The sequence below is a fragment of the Chiloscyllium plagiosum genome, unplaced genomic scaffold, assembly GCF_037043375.1.
Source record: "Chiloscyllium plagiosum isolate Xiang-an unplaced genomic scaffold, Cpla_swu_hap1 HiC_scaffold_1, whole genome shotgun sequence".
Classification (NCBI taxonomy): domain Eukaryota; kingdom Metazoa; phylum Chordata; class Chondrichthyes; order Orectolobiformes; family Hemiscylliidae; genus Chiloscyllium; species Chiloscyllium plagiosum.
In genome coordinates, this window is record NW_028270139.1 from 7,539,070 (window position 1) to 7,559,780 (window position 20,711).

The window sequence follows — 20,711 nt, forward strand, 5'->3', positions numbered from 1 at the left end:
ATGGCACTCAGCCTGGGATTCTATCAACAAACACATTGACCTAGACCCAATATACCGGCCACTACACCGAGCAACCAAAAGCAGCAAAGCGGAACGAAATAAACTCCAGCAGACACAGTACAGCAGCACTTCACAGGAGGCTCCAAAGCACTGAAGATGTCACCCAGACAGGGGACTAAACAACTGCAAGTCAACTTCCCAGCTCGGTAAACATACCCACAACCACAACAACCAGCACCCAAGCTACAAATCTTTACACAACCCTGTAATGGTTTTTCTTTCTGGTCTAATATCTCTGAAGTCTCTCGTGATCGGTGGTCCCTCTTATACCTGATCTATATTCTTCCCCTGACCAATATCGTTCGAAAACACATCAGGTTTCACACATATGGTGGTGGTCTGCGATCTACCTTACTATTACATCTTATCCCTTCTGCTACTTATATGAAATGCTATATCCACGAGTAAAAATTAAATACAGGGAAGCTCAAAACCATTAGCTTTGGTCCTGCCACAAACTCTATATCCTTGCACCAACTCCCATTCTTACTGTAGCCACTGTCTAACACTGAACAGGACAGTTCGAAAAGATGAAGTCCTATTTGACCTAGATCTGGATCTGACCTTTGAATGTCATATTTTCTCCCTCCCCAAAAGCACCAACTTCTAACCACAACAACATTACCGCCCCTGTCCTGCTTCAGCTAACTGGACGCTTTATTGCTTACCCATATCTTTCTTACCAAGACTTGATTATTCCCATGCTATCCTGGCTGACCTCTATTTCGTACCTTCCCTGACATTACGTAAAATGTGGGTGCTGAAAATGTGTTGCTGGAAAAGCGCAGCAGGTCAGGCAGCATCCAGGGAACAGGAGAATCGGCGTTTCAGGAAGGGCTTATGCCCGAAACGTCGATTCTCCTGTTCCATGGATGCTGCCTGACCTGCTGCGCTTTTCCAGCAACACATTTTCAGCTCTGATCTCCAGCATCTGCAGTCCTCACTTTCTCCTCCATTACGTAGAATGTACAAACCAGACACAGTCAGTTGGACCAGCATGTCCTTGGCAGTGTTTATGCCTCATACTATCTTCTTCCCACCCTTCATTTAATATCAATATATGGTTCTATTCTTTTCTCACTCTTATTTAACTTCCTCTTAAATGCATCTATGCTAGTTACCATAATCACTTGTGATTACACATTCCACATTTCACTCTCTGAATAAAGATGTTCCCCCAAAATTTGCCAGTAAAAATAATATTTATGTCATATGCAAGTCTAATGACCTCTGTGCTTAACCCTATCAAATCCTTTCATAATTATAAAGCCTTTAGTCAGATCAACTCTTGACTTCTAACAAAGGGTCACGGAAGTTGAAATGTTAACTGTTTTTCCTCGCTAAAGATGCTGCCAAACCTACTGTCTTTCTCCAGCCCACTGTTTCAGATTTCTAACATCTGCAGTTCTGGGTTTATCAAGCTTCAGTTTTCTAAAGAAGAGTATCTTTATCTTTTCTGGTTATAAACACTACTTTGGTCTTAACGGGAATACTACAACCTATTCTGGGCACCACATTTTAGAAGGCATTAGAGAGGGTCCAGAAAGATTCATGAATATAGTTCCAGGGATGAGGAGCTTCGGGTGTAGAGAAGGACTGGAGAAGTTCAATCAAATGTTTGAAAATCAGGAAGTATCTGAACAAAGTAAAGAGACAGACATTGTTCCCAGTGATGAAACTATTGAGAACAAGAGTACATAGATTTAAGACAAAATGACAAATGTAGCAAAAGTGACAGGAGGAAAACTTTTTAACGCAATAAGTGGTTAGCATCTGAAATTCATTGCCGGAGTGTGGGATGCAGGTGGGATCATTGGAGACTTTTCAAAAGAGGGTTAGCTCATTATCTGCAAAAAGAAAATTCTCAGAGCCACAGAGAAAAGTCAAGGGGGTGGCACTAGGTAAATTACTCAAAGACCAACATACACAACGGGCCAAATGCATTCTTCTGCTGAAACCATTCCATGATTATAAGGTAACTTCTCAGTTCTGGTATAATTCCATAAGTCATTTACAGACTTTCTCCAGTTCTGACATATTCTTTTTTCCCCACAAGACCAGAATCTTCAGTTTTTGGGAAAATCCTGGAATGCCTTCACAGCAGTGTGGGTGTCCCTACACCTTCAAGGACTGCAGTAATTCAGGAAGGCAGCTCATCGCCACTTTTCCCAGGACAGTTAGAAATGGGCAATAAATAGTGTAGCCAGTGACACTCAAACACCGTGAATGATAAATAAAAGTAATCCAGACGTAGTTTAAGAAATATTCTATCCAAATTTAACATAACCTGCTTCTCAATTCTAGAAATCAATCCCAATCAGTTGTTTGAGCTTATAAAATAAAAATAGAATCATTCGTCTACCTTGCCTCATTTAGATGTTTTCTGCACAGAAAATTCTCATTTCTCCAAACACACTTGTCTGTATGAAAATTAATTTCCTAGTTATATATCTATTCCACAACAATGTCATACATTTTGTCCCAGTCTACTTCTGTTTACTGTCTCAGCCGCAACATTGTTTTTCTAACATGAAATATACAAACTTGTTCCCACCATTTTCTAACTTGCACCAGTTCCTGTTTGCCCATCACTCCTATATATTTCATTTGTGCTACAATGGCTCCTAATTCAGAAACAACAAAAGAACATTCATTCCTAGAATCTCCCTACCCTAAAAATTCCCTTGAGATCTCTACGTTCCTCCTATCCTGGTCTCTTCTGCTTCCCCAACGCTCATAAGACCATAAGATCTAGGTGAGGAATTAGGCACCACGGCTCGAGTCTGCACTGCCATTCAATTATGGCTGACATGTTTCTCAATCCCATCCTCCTGCCTTCTTTCTGGAACCTTTGATCCACTACCTTGGTCTTTGAAACACATCCACTCTATCCAGGCCACTCAACATTCTGCAAGTTTCAAAACTGCTCACAATATCCCAAATGACCAGAACCCTATACAACCTCAGTGGTACATCCCTGCTCTTGTAGTCTAGTCCCCTTGAAATTAATACTAACAATGAATGCTAGCATTTACTTTCCTACTGCTGACTGAACCTGCATGTTAACCTGAAGAGAATCCTGAACTAGAACGCCTAAGTCCTTTTGTGCTTCAGATTTCCAAAAGAGTATGTGATGGATGGTAGTTATAGGAAGGGGGGAAAGTCTCAGATACAGTCACATAGATTGGTTAACTCCAGAAAAGGGTGAGAGAAGTCAGCACCAAGGGCAGGAGTCTTTTGTGGATATACCCATTTCAAACAGGTATGCTGTTTTGGAAAACGTAGGGGGTGATGGATTCTCAGGGGAACGCAGCACGAAAAGCCAAGTTACTGGTATTGAGACTGGCCGTAATTCAACAAGGGGTACGTCGGCTTCCAAGAGATCAATTGTGTTAGGGGATTCTGTAGTCAGAGGTACAGACAGACGTTTCTGTGGCCAGCAGAGAAAAATCAGAATGGTGTGTTGTTTCCCTGGTGCCAGGATCAAGGATGTCTCAGAGAGTGTGTAGAATGTTCTCACGGGGGAGAGGGGCCAGCAGGAGGTCATTGTCCACATTGGAACCAACGACATTGGAAGGGAAAAGATTGAGATTCTAAAGGGAGATTACAGAGAGTTAGGCAGAAATTTAAAAAGGTCCTCAAGGGTAGTAATATCTGGATTACTCCCAGTGCTACAAGCTAGTGAGGGCAGGAATAGGAGGATAGATCAGATGAATGCATGGCTGAGGAGCTGGTGTATGGGAGAAGGATTCACATTTTTGGATCATTGGAATCTCTTTTGGGGTAGAAGTGACTTGTACAAGAAGGACGGTTTGCACCTAAGTTGGAAGGGGACTAATATACTGGCAGGGAGATTTGCTAGAAATGCTTGGGAGGAATTAAACTAGTAAGGTGGGGGGGGGGACCCAGGGAGATAGTGAGGAAAAAGATCAATCTGAGACTGGTACAGTTGAGAACAGAAGTGAGTCAAACAGTCAGGGCAGGCAGGGACAAGGTAGGACTAATAAATTAAACTGCATTTATTTCAATGCAAGGGGCCGAACAGGGAAGGCAGATGAACTCAGGGCATGGTTAGGAACATGGGACTGGGATATCATAGCAATTACAGAAACACGGCTCAGGGATGGGCAGGACTGGCAGCTTAATGTTCCAGGATACAAATGCTACAGGAAGGATAGAAAGGGAGGCAAGAGAGGAGGGGGAGTGGCATTTTTGATAAGGGATAGCATTATAGCTGTGCTGAGGGAGGATATTCCCAGAAATACATCCAGGGAAGTTATTTGGGTGGAACTGAGAAATAAGAAAGGATGATCACCTTATTGGGATTGTATTATAGACCCACTAATAGTCAGAGGGAAATTGAGAAACAAACTAGTAAGGAGATCTCAGCTATCTGTAATAATAATACGGTGGTTATGGTAGGGGATTTTAACTTTCCAAACATCGACTGGGACTGCCATAGTGTTTAAGGTTTCGATGGAGAGGAATTTCTTAAGTGTGTACAAGACAATTTTCTGATTCAATATGTGGATGTACCTACTAGAGAAGCTGCAAAACGTGACCTACTCTTAGGAAATAAGGCAGGGCAGGTGACTGAGGTGTCAGTCGGGGAGCACTTTGGGGCCAGTGACCATAATTCTATTCATTTGAAAATCGTGATGGGAAAGGATAGACCAGATCTAAAAGTTGAATTTCTAAATTGCAGAAAGGCCAATTTTGACAGTATTAGGCAAGAACTTTCAAAAGCTGATTGGAGGCAGATGTTTGCAGGTAAAGGGACGGCTGGAAAATGGGAAGCCTTCAGAAATGAGATAACAAAAATCCAGAGAAAGTATATTCCTGTCAGGGTGAAAGAGAAGACTGGTAGGTATAGGGAATGCTGGATGACTAAAGAAATTGAGGGTTTGGTTAAGAAAAAGTAGGAAGCATATGTCAGGTATAGGCAGGATAGATCGAGTGAATCCTTGGAAGAGTATAAAGAAAGTAGGAGTACACTTAAGAGGGAAATCAGGAGGGCAAAAAGGGGACATGAGATAGCTTTGGCAAATAGAATTAAGGAGAATCCAAAGGGTTTTTACAAATATATTAAGGACAAAAGGGTAACGAGGGAGAGAATAGGGCTACTCAAAGATCAGCAATGCGGCCTTTGTGTGGAGCCGCAGAAAATGGGGGAGATGTTAAATGAATATTCTGCATCAGCATTTACTGTGGAAAAGGATATGGAAGATATAAACTGTAGGGAAATAAATGGTGACATCTTGCAAAATGTCCAGATTACAGAGAAGGAAGTGCTGGATGTCTTGAAACAGTTAAAAGTGGATACATCCCCAGGACCTGATCAGGTGTACCCGAGAACTCTGTGGGAAGCTAGAGAAGTGATTGCTGGGCCTCTTGTTGAGATATTTGTATCATCGATAGTCACAGCTGAGGTGCCGGAAGACTGGCAGTTGGCAAACATGGTGCCACTGTTTAAGAAGGGCGGTAAAGACAAGCCAGGGAACTATAGACCAGTGAGTCTGACCTCAGTGGTGGGAAAGTTGTTGGAGGGAACTCTGAGGGACAGGATGTACACGTATTTGGAAAGGGCTGGAAAATGTGTTGCTGGAAAAGCGCAGCAGGTCAGGCAGCATCCAGGGAACAGGAGAATCGACGTTTCGGGCATAAGCCCTTCTCAGACCTCACTTTCTCCTCACGTATTTGGAAAGGCAAGGACTGATTAGGGGTAGTCACTATGACTTTGTGCGTGGGAAATCATGTCTCACAAACCTGATTGAGTTTTTTGAAGAAGTAACAAAGAAAATTGATGAGGGCAGAGCAGTAGATGTGATCCATATGGACTTCAATAAGGCGTTCGACAAGGTTCCCCATGGGAGACTGATTAGCAAGGTTAGATCTCATGGAATACAGGGAGAACTAGCCATTTGGATACAGAACTGGCTCAAAGGTAGAAGACAGAGGGTGATGGTGGAGGGTTATTTTTCAGACTGTAGGCCTGTGACCAGTGGAGTGCCACAAGGATCGGTGCTGGGTCCTCTACTTTTCGTTATTGACATAAATGATTTGGATGAGAGCATAAGAGGTACAGTTAGTAAGTTTGCAGATGACACCAAAATTGGAGGTGTAGTGGACAGCGAAGAGGGTTATCTCAGATTACAACAGGATCTGGACCAGATAGGCCAATGGGCTGAGAAGTGATAGATGGAGTTTAATTCAGATAAATGCGAGGTGCTGCATTTTGGGAAAGCAAATCTTAGCAGGACTTATACACTTAATGGTAAGGTCCTAGGGAGTGTTGCTGAACAAAGAGACCTTGGAGTGCAGGTTCATAGCTCCTTGAGAGTGGAGTTGCAGGTAGATAGGATAGTGAAGGCAGCGTTTGGTATGCTTTCCTTTATTGGTCAGAGTATTGAGTACAGGAGTTGGGAGGTCATGTTGCGGCTGTACAGGCCACTGTTGGAATATTGCGTGCAATTCTGGTCTCCTTCCTATCGGAAAGATGTTGTGAAACTGGAAAGGGTTCAGAAAAGATTTACAAGGATGTTGCCAGGGTTGGAGGATTTGAGCTATAGGGAGAGGCTGAACAGGCTGGGGCTGTTTTCCCTGGAGCGTCGGAGGCTGAGGGGTGACCTTACAGAGGTTTATAAAATTATGAGGGGCACGGATAGGGTAAATAGGCAAAGTCTTTTCCCTGGGGTGGGGGAGTCCAGAACTAGAGGGCATAGGTTTAGGGTGAGAGGGGAAAGATATAAAAGAGACCTAAGGGGCAACTTTTTCACGCAGAGGGTGGTGTGTGTATGGAATGAGCTGCCAGAGGAAGTGGTGGAGGCTAGCACAATTGCAACATTTAAAAGGCATCTGGATGGGTATATGAATAGGAAGGCTTTGGAGGGATATGGGCCGGGTGCTGGCAGGTGGGACTAGATTGGGTTGGGATATCTGGTCGGCATGGACAGGTTGGACCGAGGGGTCTGTTTCCATGCTGTACATCTCTCTGACTCTATTTAGTTACCATCGACTACACCTCTATTCTTTGTACCAGAGTGCATGACCTCACACTTTCCCACATTTTATTCCATCTACCACTTCTTTGGCCACTCTCCTTTCCAAACCCTTTCTTCAGCCTTCCTGCTTCTTCGACACCACCTGTTCCCCTGCCTTTAGGTCATCTGCAAACTGAGCAACAATGTCCTCAGTTCCTTCATCCAGATTGTTATGTACAACATGAATAGTTATGGTACCTACATGGACCCTTGTGGAACTCCTCTAATCATCAGCCATCCTGAAAAAGACCCTTTTCACTCTTCACACTGCCTTCTGCCAGTCTGTCAATCCTCTATCGACACCAGTAATTTGCCCCTAACCCTATGGGCTCTTATTTAACAGTCTCCTGTGCGGCTTCATGTCAAAGATTTTCATTCTGAAAACCCAAACCAATAATGTCCACTGGCTCTCTATCTAACCTGCCCCTTATGTCCTCAAAAGACTTGAACAGATTCATGGGTTATGACCTCCCATTGACAAAGCCATGCTGACTCAGCCCAGTTTTATCGTGTGGAGCAATCATTAAACGGGGGCAGGGGTAGGGAGCAGCCCATTTGGCCCTGTTCTAAGTGTTTGTAAAATCACAACTGGTCTTCTTGTGGTCGGAGCTCCACTTTTCCCACATGATCCCCCTAAATCTTACACCAAATTGCCTCCCAAAATTCTAACTCGGCCTTGAGTAAATTTAAAGACCAAATCGCCACTGTGTGCTGGGGAGAAGAATTCCTCACTCGTGACAGAAAAACAAATTTTCATCTTTCTTAAAAGGGAGAGACCCCTTACTTTTCGACAAATTTTCCCTATTTTAATCTCAGATGCAGAAACATCCATCAGCTATCCACCCTATCCTCATGATCTTGCAAATTTCAGTAAAATCTTGTCTCCTTCTGAACTTCAAAGCGCATAAAGCCTAACTTTTTCACCCTTAATTCGTAAGATAAGCCGCCATCCCTGGAGTTGAGTTGAGTTAAATGTTCTCCGAAACATCTTCACAAGCAACAACAATTAAAGGGGATCAGTGCTGTGCACAGTACCCCAAATCCATTGAGGGAAGATGAGGCATTAAAAAAAATACAATGATGTGTGAGCAGGAATGCATGGCTTCGAAGAACAATGGAAACAATTTCAATCGTCACTTTTAAAAGGGAATTGGTTATACACTTGAACAAGGAAAAAAAAAAGCTTTGCTGAGAAGCACCATCGACTGAATCTCTTACACAGAACATAGAACAATACAGCACAGAACAGGCCCTTCGGCCCACGATGTTGTGCCGAACATTTGTCCTAGCTTAAGCACCCATCCATGTACCTATCCAATTGCCGCTTAAAGGTCACCAATGATTCTGACTCTGCCACACCCACAGGCAGCGCATTCCATGCCCCCACCACTCTCTGGGTAAAGACACCCCCCCCTATACCTTCCACCCTTCACCTTAAATTTATGTCCCCTTGTAACACACTGTTGTACCTGGGGAAAAAGTCTCTGACTGTCTACTCTATCTATTCCCCTGATCATCTTATAAACCTCTATCAAGTCACCCCTCATCCTTCGCCGTTCCAATGAGAAAAAGCCTAGCACTCTCAACCTATCCTCGTACGACCTATTCTCCATTCCAGGCAACATCCTGGTAAATCTCCTCTGCACCCTCTCCAAAACTTCCACATCTTTCCTAAAATGAGGCGACCAGAACTGCACACAGTACTCCAAATGTGGCCTAACCAAGGTCCTGTACAGCTGCAACATCACTTCACGACTCTTGAATTCAATCCCTCTGCTAATGAACGCTAATACATCATAGGCCTTCTTACAAGCTCTATCCACCTGAGTGGCAACTTTCAAAGATCTATGAACATAGACCCCAAGATTCCTCTGCTCCTCCACCTTGCTGAGAACCCTACCGTTAACCCTGTATTCCGCATTCTTATTTGTCCTTCCAAAATGGACAACCTCACACTTGGCAGGGTTGAACTCCATCTGCCACTCCTCAGCCCAGCTCTGCATCATATCTAAGTCCCTTTGCAGCCAACAACAGCCCTCCTCACTATCCACAACTCCACCAATCTTCGTATCATCTCCAAATTTACTGACCCATCCTTCGACTCCCTCTTCCAAGTCATTAATAAAAATTACAAACAGCAGAGGACCCAGAACTGATCCCTGCGGAACTCCACTTGTAACTGGGCTCCAGGATGAATATTTACCATCTACCACCACTCTCTGACTTCGACTGGTTAGCCAGTTTTCTATCCAACTGGCCAAATTTCCCACTATCCCATGCCTCCTGACTTTCCTCATAAGCCTACCTTATCAAATGCCTTACTAAAATCCATGTACACTACATCCACTGTTCTACCCTCTTCTGCTGGGACTTGTGGTTTCAACATGAAAGGGGTTTGTGATGTGATGCTTTCTGTAACCCAAGGTTATAGGAAAGACAATGGATTAAGTTTTATGTGGCTCAGTAGAATTTACTAAGAAAACAGGAGGAATAATTAATCTCTTAAGAATATGAAAATGAAAACAATGTTCCATGAATTGGTGTGTTCAGCTGGAGCTGTGCAGTAGACCGAAAAGGTAGAAAGATTAAAGTTGGGTGGCTCGGGCAGAGATGGGACGGTTGTACAAAGGCAAAAACAGTGATGCTGAGCCAAATAGGCAACCTGCATTAGTTACCCCTAATAAAGAGACAATACTCTGAGCAATTAAATGCAGCATGTTAAGAGATTGTAGAAAATACTGATGGTTGCAAATGTTGGAGCCCCTCAGAACTGGTATGTTTGCACTTAATACTCTGAAACAATGTTACTTACAATGCAATTATGGTTGTAAATGGTCTAACAACAGTGTACTGCAAAACTCCAAGCTTGCATCTGAACAGCAACACCCTGCCAAAAGAAAACACAAGCCAGAGTTACCACAATTAGCATACACATGTAACAATAGTTAGAAGGTTCTGAAACAGGAAGTAATAGGAAATGCTAATGAATATTTCAGTGAAACGACAGTGAAACATAGTAACATTAGCATTCTGAATAAAAGTGAAACCTGAAAATTGAAAATGTAATTGTTGTCATTCTTAGACACTTACATCTATAGCATGAGCCAGTTAAAATGCAACAAAGGTTGTTATTATATAATCCACAAGTGCCTTATTTCTTATGAATAAGATACACAAATTATTTTTTTTTCCTGTGTATGGAACTAATGAACAACAGAAAGTATACAACAGGACACTACTTCAGATCAAATACAGGATATTTCTCAATGATGTATTATTTATAGGTCTAGGCACAGATTGTCTTCAGGTCAAAATGGCAGTTCAGAGCAATGAAAAAAATCTAAGAACCAGCTATATTAGATTAGGGGATAAAACAAAGAATTGCAAATGCTGTAAGTCTGCAACAAAAACAGAAATTGCTGGAGAAACTCAGCAGATCTGCTTTCTCTGCACAGAGGTGACCAGAGTTAATGTATTGACTCTCCTTCAGAACTAGAATCAGACTCCTGAAGAAGGGTCATTGGAAGTGTTAAGTCTGCTTTCTCTTCAGAGATACTGCAGATCTGCCAAATACATCCAGCAAGTCCTGTCTTAGGTTTAGATTATGGGCTGTTGACAGATAGCAAGTTTTAATCTGATACAAGGTACAGAATGTGAATAGTTAAATCTGCTTCTTTTATCACAAATGGCACCTAGCCTATTAAGAATTTCCATCATTTTCTCTTAATTTCAGATTCCCAGGATTCAAAGCATCTTGTTTTTAAGACGAGGACGTAAGGCAATCTAGAAGTACAAATAATGCACAAGGATTAAAATTTTTGTGTTTTAAAAAACAAATCTGTAAGCCAGATTGCAAACAACGCATTGCTAAGTATCTGGAAAAGATAAACAAAAATTCAAAAATGCCAAATCACCATCAGCTATTCATGTTGAATTTTTGGAAACCGAACACTTACGACCTTAAGGCACCGACATTGATATCTCAGGTATGATGCAAAATTATGTTAGAATAACCGATAAGAACAACTAACAATATTTACAGAAATTTGCAAGACCACATCCCAGCTCAACATAGAGTCATAGAGATGGGCTAATGCCCGAAACGTCGATTCTCCTGTTCCCTAGATGCTGCCTGACCTGCTGCGCTTTTCCAGCAACACATTTCCAACATAGAGATGTACAGCATGGAAACAGACCCTTCGGTCCAACCCATCCATGCCGACCAGAAATCCCAACTCAATCTAGTCCCACTTGCCAGCACCTGGCCCATATCCCTCTAAACCCTTCCTATTCATATACCCATCCAAATGCCTCTTAAATGTTGCAATTGTACCAGCCTCCACCACTTCCTCCGGCAGCTCATTCCATACATGTACCATCCTCTGCGTGAAACAGTTACCACTTAGGTCCCTTTTATATCTTGCCCCTCTCACCCTAAACCTATACCCTCTAGTTCTGGAGAGGGACTTTGTATATTTATCCTATCCATGCCTCTCATGATTTTATAAACCTCTAAAAGGTCACCCCTCAGCCTCTAATGCTCCCCAGAAGACAGAGGTAACCTTCTTCACTGTCCACTATACCTCCAATTTTGGTGTCATCTGCAAATTTATTAACTATACCTCTTAAGTTCACATCCAAATCATTAATATCAATAATGAAAAGTAGTGGACTCAGCACTGATCCTTGTGGCACTCCATTGGTCACAGGCCTCCAATCTGAAAAGCAACCCTCCATCACCACCATGTCATCTACCTTTGAGCCAGTTCTGTATCCAAATGGCTAGTTGTCCCTGTATTCCATGAGATCTAACCTTGCTAACCAGTCTCCCATGGGAACCTTGTCGAACACTTTACTAAAGTCCGTATAGATCACATCTACTGCTCTGCCCTCATTAATCCTCTTTGTAACTTCTTCAAAAAACTCAATCAAGTTTGTGAGACATGATTTCCCACGCACAAAGCCATGTTGACGATCCCTAATCAGTTCTTGCCTTTCCAAATACATGTACATCCTGTCCCTCAGAATTCCCTCCAACAACCTGACCACCACCGACGTCAGGCTCACTATAGTTCTCTGGCTTGTCCTTACCATCCTTCTTAAACAGTGGCACCATGTTAGCCAACCTCCAGTCTACCGGCATCTCACCCGTGACTATCGATGATACAAATATCTCAGCAAGAGGCCCAGCAACCACTCCCCTAGCTTCCCACAGGGTACGCCTACATAATTCGGACATTCATTGTGTCTGCATTAGCACTTTGGAAGAGCTCTGCAAGTGGTCTCCAATCCTGCTTCTTTCCCTTCACTCTTCAAAAATTTACTGGTCGAGCTTTTTGAGGGCTGCAATTGAATTTGCTACATCATTTCTTGACGCATTGTATTCCACATCATATCTTATAGCTTACTTTATTCTCATTGCCTCTGATTCATTTGCCAATTATCTTGCATTTTTCACCTTCACTTATCAGTGTCTCTTAATTTACACAATCAAAACAGGTCATAATTTTAACACTACTCTCCACCTCCTCTCAACCTTTCCTGGTTTTCAAGAAAACAACTTTGAGCTTTCAGTCACTTAATGTTACAAAGTCTCTCATCTATGGCACCACTGCAGCAAATACCCTCTACACTCTTTGAAGCCTTGTCATCTTTCCGAAAAGATGAGATACCTAGAATTGAAAAAACACTCCTGATGAGGCTGGACAGGTGTTGATAGGTTTTGTGCTCTTTGCACAAATCCAAGGATCCTATTTTTAAGATAAAAAGATATCTTCTCAACTGTATAACTACCGTACTGACATTCAATTAGTGACAAACCTCCTAAATCTACTAATTTGAAGTTGTCAAAAAAATAGTCTCTATAAAAAGTGACTTTCACTCTGGTTCATATTTAGTTGTGAAGCATAGTCATCCTCATACCATGGGAAGTAATACAGTTAATTTTTGTGGAACAAGATCCCCCCCAAAAATGAAATGAAATAAAATCTAAATCGTGTGTTTTTATTTTAAAGTGATAATGGTTGGGAAGAACAATGGGAAAACTCACCAGTTTTTCTTTGAAATGGGTCACCTGTGATCTCAGATTACATGCTCACATTTGGAGATAAACACACAAATGTCTGCCTCATCTAACACATCACATGAAAACGTTGGGAAAATCTAATTTGTTGTATTAATTCCCACCACATAGAGCATTCCCCAGTAACAGACTCCAATCCTATTCCTGGCCAATGTCTGAGGCTGGATCAGACCATTTGCAAGGTTATCATACTTGACCCTTAAATAAGCGGTTGATCACAAAGAGAGCCTATTTCAACATAGGTATCAATAGCTGTCTCCATTCCTGCTTCATCGCCTGTAGAAACCTCCAATCGTATTGAGAAAAAGGTTACTAAACACTTCTAGGTCCCATACTGTCAGGAAAGGGGGAAGTTATAATACTGAACAAGACAGACACAAAAAGCACCCCTAAAATGTGGGGGAAACAGGGTATAGTGAGGAACTGAAGGAAATCAGTACTAGTAAAGAAATGGTGTTGGAAAAATTGATGGAATTAAAGGCCTATGAATCTCTAGGACCTAATAATATATCCCAACATAATTAATAAGTGTCCTGAGAAATAATAGATGCATTACTGGTCATCTTTTAAGATCCTACAGATTCTGGAACAGCTCTTATGGATGGAGGATAGTAGCATGAAATCTACATTAAAAATAAACAGAGAGAAGGGAAACAAAGAACTACAGACTGAATATCCTGACATTAGTAGGGAAATTGCTGGAGTTAAAATTTTAATAGCATACCATGTGGAAAGGAGTGACAGGATCAGACAGATTCAGCAGGGGTTTACAGACGTTAAATTATGATCGAATTTTAAGAGGATGCAACTAGTAGTACTGATAAAGGAGAAACTGTGGACTTGACTGAATTGGAATTTCAGAAGTCTTTGGATAAGGTCCCACATGCAAGGTTGGAGATAGTATACTGACATGGATAGAGAACTGGCCAGCAGACAGGAAACAGTGAGGAGGAGCAAACAGTATTTTTTCATGCAGCCTGCTGTGACTAGTGTAGCACTACGGCGAGCAGTGCCTGAATCCCAGCGACTCAATGATTTAGACGAGGGAACTAAGTGTAATATTTGCAGATGGCAAAGCTGGATGGGAACAGTGTGGGGACAGTGTGATTTGGACAAATTGATTTAATGGGCAAATGCACAACAGATGAAATGTAATGTGGATAAATGTGAGATTATGGTACTTTACAACATTTAAAAGGCATATGGATGGGTATATGAATAGGAAGGGTTTGGAGGGATATGGGCCGGGTGCTGGCAGGTGGGACTAGATTGGGTTGGGATATCTGGTCAGCATGGACAGGTTGGGCCGAAAGGTCTGTTTCCATGCTGTATGTCTCTATGACTGTATGATTAATAGAGGCCTCTCGTAAACTGGTAAGTTGTTACATATTTTAAAATATTGCAAGGATCAAAGTTTTGGATTAAACCTAAATAGTTGAAAAGGATAAAAGCCAATATTTCGAAGCAGGTGCAGCCATTAACACAGGTCAGGAGCAAGCACTTTATGTTTAAATCATGTAAAACAGCTTAAACCTCTGCAGGAAAATTAGTTGCATTTGAACAAAGCATGAACACTTGAACATTATTACTTACTCGCCCATGTGCCAAGAGGGGCAGCAGCAGAGAGGAGGTAGATGTTTCTGTTGATCTTTAGCTTCAAGCAGAATCACTAAATTTGGGTGCTGATATGTCAAATAGTTCAGTAGGAAGATCATGAAGTTATAGATGACATATGCTTCATAGCATTCTCGACACGTATCGACGTATATTGCGATATGAGGATACTTCAAGGCTATCCACTGTTAAGTAAAGAGTGATACCATGTGAAAATAAGTAATTAAACACTGACATGCTACACAAATTTCGGATCAACTTCTGGAGTTCAACTGTTGCCTAATCCAGCATTCTGAATGGTATCTTTATTCAAAAAAGGCCACCCCAAACACCAAAGCAAAGTATTAAAAGAAAGAAGGAGCCCATCACAAATCCAACAGGGAACATGCAGTACATACCAATCATCTTCTGTGTGGACATCTTCGATACATAGAATACTTACAGCACAACAGGCCATACAACTCTGAGACTGCAGTGGCCACAACAATTTCCAGCCTAATCCCAATTTTCACCGCTTGGTACATAGCCCTGTGGGTTACAGCACTTCAGATGCACAATTATGCTACACTAGAATGTTGCTGCACTACGGCATAAGTTGAAGGAACTTAACCTTCTTGGAGGCCTGTTTCACTGAAGAAAGTTAAAGACAGAATCACAAGAGACCAGAAAAGCTTAAACAGAGGTTCGAGGCTCATAAACAATGTCCGTGGTAGCAGATGGACTCTGAACGGCAGGGGGTGAATAGTGAAGATAAAGTAGGAAGCTCAGCTCTGCGTTCAGTAGGCCATCAAGTTAGTTTACAGTCGAGTTCAACTAAATGTTACCACCACAGAGCGACCGGGCGTCAGGACTTAGAATAAAATACAGGGGTCAGAAACGATGGCTTTAGTTATTTTAATTTATAAACTGGGGAACACACAGCTCAACTAAAATCAGACAAATAAACTGACATCAGGTCAGTATAGGTGAATAGATGGCCTCCAAAACTAGATTGTAAGCAACAGGGTGTTGTTACTGAACTGGAGAATAGAAGTATTACAGGGAGATAATGTTGCAAACTACCTCTCTACAACCTTTAAAGCAAACAGACACTGCACCTTGGTCTTTAGTGCTTTGATTTGGGCCAAAACATTAACTGAAAAGATTTAAACATGAACATTAAGATGGATTCTGGAGGTCACATGATTAAGAACGTGAGGGGAAAGGGAGGTTAGAGTCTATGAGTGTTGATAAGATTTTGAAGAGGTGATAAAGATCGTTTTTTAAAACGAAGGACACAAATGTCAACAGCAGCAAATCATTTACAATGTTATCTACAAGTTTGAGCAGGAGGGAAAACAGAATCAACAGTTTTAATGAAAAGAGAGAGTTTAAACCAAAAAAAATCAGGAGCTAAATTTGTTAACAAGAAGCTCCGAGATGGGGCTTGAATGAGATGTGAGAGACACTAGAAAAATGTATCTTTTTAGGGGTAAGGTTGTGGGGTTAAATTTGCAAAATCTTTTTAGGCAAAAGGAAAATGAGAATGCCGAATAAAAACTGAAAGAACTGCAAATGCTGTAAATCTGAAACAAAAACAGAAGTTGCTGGAAAAGCTCAGTCGCTCTGGCAGCAGCTTTCTGTTTACAGATGCTGCCAGACCTGATGAGCTTTTGCAGCAACTTCTGTTTTTATTTGAGAGCATGCTAAAGTCAGCTGAACAGATGCTCTGTCACTGCTTTAAAGTTTCCTATGGTCTCCTTACATCTGCTGGTGGGGGTGGGGATTGTTCAAGACAGCAGTTACAGAGAAAATAAGGCACAGGTTATCTTTGTTCCAAAAGATCTTTCGAAGAACTGAGTGGTTTTCACAAAGGACTACGTCTAGATAAATCTGATGATTAAACAAACGGGAAGAATAAGGTGACACAGTGGTTAGCACTGCTGCTTCACAGCACCAGGGACCTGGGTTCAATTCCACCAACGGGTTACTTGTGCGTGAAGTTTGCACATTTTCCCCGTGTGTGCGTGGGTTTCCATTAGGTGTTCTGGTTTCCTCCCAAAGATGTGCAGGCTAGCCATGGGAATTACAAGGCTAGGGTAGGGGGTGGAGCTGGGTGCAATGCCTTTCAGAGGGTTGGCATGGGCTGAATGGCCTGTTTCCACACTGCAAGGATTCAAAGTTCTAATGAATTAAGGTAAGGACACGTAGCTGAAAGGAACAGAGTAGTTGAACTGCTGCTAAATCTCTCTAAGGTAGACAGTTAAGTTTGGAAGATGTGCTGCGGCCCCAGCTGGAACTACTCCAACCAGGAGATCTCCTGTCACGCTGATCAGTTTTGTGCCATCCTCATATATGCTGTGTGAGTTATTGGCAACTGCTCAAAAACATCTATCATGCAATTACATCGAGGTTGATCATCTTTCTGTGGCCCTCCGCTTTATGTTGTACAACAGATTGTCGTAGTTTTTTAAGCTCTGACAAAGTGGCTAAAAAAATTGGCATTTTCTTTACTGGGTGTCACTTTGTTCATTTTGATCTTGTAATTTCAAGCACTTATAGTCTGTATTTTGAATTTTAAACATAGATTTTAGCATCCATACTTCAAAGATGTCTTTTTTTTCCTAAGATCTTTAGAGTCTGGGCTTTGGCAATTACATGTAAGTAGACTGAACGCTCGAAACCTCAACTCTGCTGCGCCTCAGATGCTGTCTGCCTGGCTGCGCTTTTCCAGCACCACAATCTTTGACTCTCTTAACACTGGTGATGAATTTTTTTTAAACTGTATATATGAGAATACACAGCTGTCTTCACGTGAAAGTATTATTTTCTTTCCTGTAGTGTTACCACTCTTTATTGCAGCACTTGGAAATCAACAAACATGTGCAACTTCACATTAAGCCTTTGAAGTGGTAACAGGATGCGATTTGCTGCAATGAAATCATTGGAATTCCTCTGATATCACAATCCTGAACAAGTGGGTAAAATGATTAAATTTAGAGCCAAGGGTTTTCAGATCAAAAGCAAGAAGCATTTTTAATCACTAAAAAAAGAGTAAACATGCAACACATACCCCAAACAGATGTTAGGTCAATTGGGATTGACAGATTTTTCCTGGATATGGATATTAAGGGATAGGAACCAGAGATCGAGAGTGTGGTGCTGGAAAAGCACAATACATCAGGTACCATCCAAGCAGCAGGAGAATCAACATTTCGGGTATAAGCCCTTCATTAGGAATGAGGCTTGTGGGCCAGGGCTGAGAGATAAGTGGGAGGGGGGATGGGGTTGGTAGCTGAGAAAGTGATAGGTGGATGAAGGTGAGGGAGAAGGTGATAGGTCAGAGGGGGAGTGATGGACAGGTCGACAGGGCAGTGCCGAGTTGGAGGCTTGGGACTGGGATAATGTGGGGGGGGGGGGGGGGGGGGGGGAGGGGAAATGAGGAAGCTGTTGAAATCCACATTTATCCCATGTGGTTGCAGGGTCCCAAGGCAGAATATGAGGTGTTCCTCCTCCTGGCGACGGGTGGTAAGGGTTTGGCAGTGGAGGCGGCCCAGGACCTGCATGTCCTTGATGGAGTGGGAGGGGGAATTGAAGTATTCAGCCACGGGGCGATGGGGTTGGTGGGTGCTGGTGTCCCAGACATGTTCTCTGAAATGATCTGCGAGAACGTATCCTGTGTCCCTGATGTGCGAGAAGGCGTCCTGTCTCCTCGACGTATGAATATGTAGCACAGATACACAGCAGCTATAATCTAACTGAATGATTGAATAATTTGTGTGTACCATAGCAATACAGACACACAATATTACATGACAAAGACCAAAATTTAATTTTTTTTTAAATAAAGGTTAGCCTGTTTTGTTAATTCTTCAATGATCTCGATAACTAAAATAGGGAGAAAGAGCCTGAGAGGGGGCAGTGCCGGATTTTCCATTCTGACAAACAAATTCCTGTAAATTGACCTCGGAATTTCTACCGGAATGTTAAGATTCATGGTTTAGAAGTGTGCGCGCTCAGGACACTATTCAAGAATTTGATATGGTAATAAAATATCTATAATTACCAGAATAGAAATGCTTTATAAAGATGACCAGGCGCACTTCCTGTTTATTGCGGTTTGTGAAGTACAGTCATGAGTTAGCTTTCACTTCAGTTGATACAAATAACGGCTATGCCTAAGGATACCAGCTGCAACAAATATTAACATGTTTCTGCTGGTCTTATATTTTATCAACTCTTTGTGACACATTCATATCCAGTTTCTGGGTTATTGGCTACACTCTGATCACATTGATTTCTAATCAGGGTTTTTTAAAAAAAATGCCTTATAAATGTCAAACATTTAATTCGTTGATGAAAACTACACAGAGTGTTATTGAATGATCACAAAGAAAATATTACTTCAGCACACCCAATGATTTTATCTCAGTTCTATCTATCATATACACTGTACTATAAAAGGTTAGATGTGTACATCGGGTCACTTTCAAACTTAACCATTGAAGAAATGCTCATATGTATGCTGCAACATTAAAGGGAGCTACATTGAGTTCTCCAAATGGGGAATAATAAAACGTAGCTGTTTTATTTTGTTTCAATTATGCCCAAAACTCTCAAATTTTTAATTCAGGGATCTTTCCACAGTAATCGGTGATGAGACCACATGGATGTGGTTACATATTAAAATGCAGGTTACTCTGGGCTGATTGTTTGTGAGATCTTGGGTTGAAATCAGTAAAAGAATCCACAGAGCTAAATTCATGTCTTTCTTTAATGCTATTATCAAAACTGTCTTTTTATATATTTTTTTAAAAGCTGTGAACTGAAATGAGAAAGAACTGTATTAAACCAAGGATTTACAAGAATGATTGCTTGCTTTGAATGCAAGGAATTTGATAACGGTGTAAGCCTCATTTGTGTGGCTGCTCCATTACAAGTGAAGCTGACTGATAATTGGTTCTCAGTTCACAAACCGATGACAAAAGGTCCTCTGCCTGCCAACAACTCGATTGGTTGTCAGGTAACTGAACAGCTGGGCTGTGCAACAAAAAACAAAGCTTTAGAAAAGAAACTAGCAGACCCACAGCAACCAATACTCTTGGCTCTCTTAGCAAGGCACATTAAAACTAAGGAAAACCAGCATATCTGTTGTGCAGTAGATGGTCCAAATTGTGACTTTCAACTGGATATATCAGAAACCTTTAAAAGAAAAGTGAAATAGCCACGCCATGCCTCCAGCAAACCAATGAAACTATTTGGAATTAAGAGAGAAACCTCAGACAAGCAAGAACTAAACAAATAGGTTTTGGGAATAAACACTACAGAACCTGTTTTTCCAGATTTCCCTCTGAACATGTGCTCTCTCTCCTCCCCGTCCACATTTATAATGTTTATTTGCATGTGCACAAGGTGGGATTTAGAAAGAGTTGAGTTTTAATTTGTAGAGTTTATTGTTCACTCCTGACTGGAATCTAATGAGATTCTTGCTAAGTTCAGAAGTCTATGCAGAAGTACAGTTGGTCCATGCTTCCTACCAATTCTTATCTAAAAACAAATAGTAGTTTGGGCGTTTTGCATATTTCTTCTAGAATAGAAATAATGTGACAACCGTAGGAATGGCAGGACTTGATTTCCAGCATGCTCCCCAAGTCATGACGGTATCAATTTCTTAAACATAATTATTAGGTCTTTACACACAGCATTTAAAAAAAAAAATTCACTTACTTTCTAATCAATTTGTTCAGGTATTACACACTTCTAGACCACGTGGGACTTGAACTGAGACCTCTTGGTCCAAAGGCAGGGACATTATCACTACAGCACAAGCGGGCCAGAGCAAACATGTCCTTCATCTCTGGGTAACCTCAAACCATCACCTTTCCAGTTAGCAGGTGAATATACGGACCCATAAAACAGATGTGAATAATGAAAAT

At 41.6% G+C, this 20,711-nt stretch overlaps 1 protein-coding gene across 1 annotated transcript in view; it reads right to left on the reverse strand.

Annotated features, from left to right (window-relative positions):
* The window catches only part of tmem184c (transmembrane protein 184C), a 51,522-nt gene that overhangs the window by 25,918 nt on the left and 4,893 nt on the right, over positions 1–20,711 (reverse strand). The window contains exons 4-5 of the mRNA XM_087975102.1: positions 14,776–14,981; positions 9,913–9,987 (exon numbers count right to left, since the gene is read on the reverse strand). Coding sequence (XP_087831228.1) covers positions 9,913–9,987; positions 14,776–14,981 — 281 coding nt within the window. The remainder of the gene's footprint in view (positions 1–9,912; positions 9,988–14,775; positions 14,982–20,711) is intronic.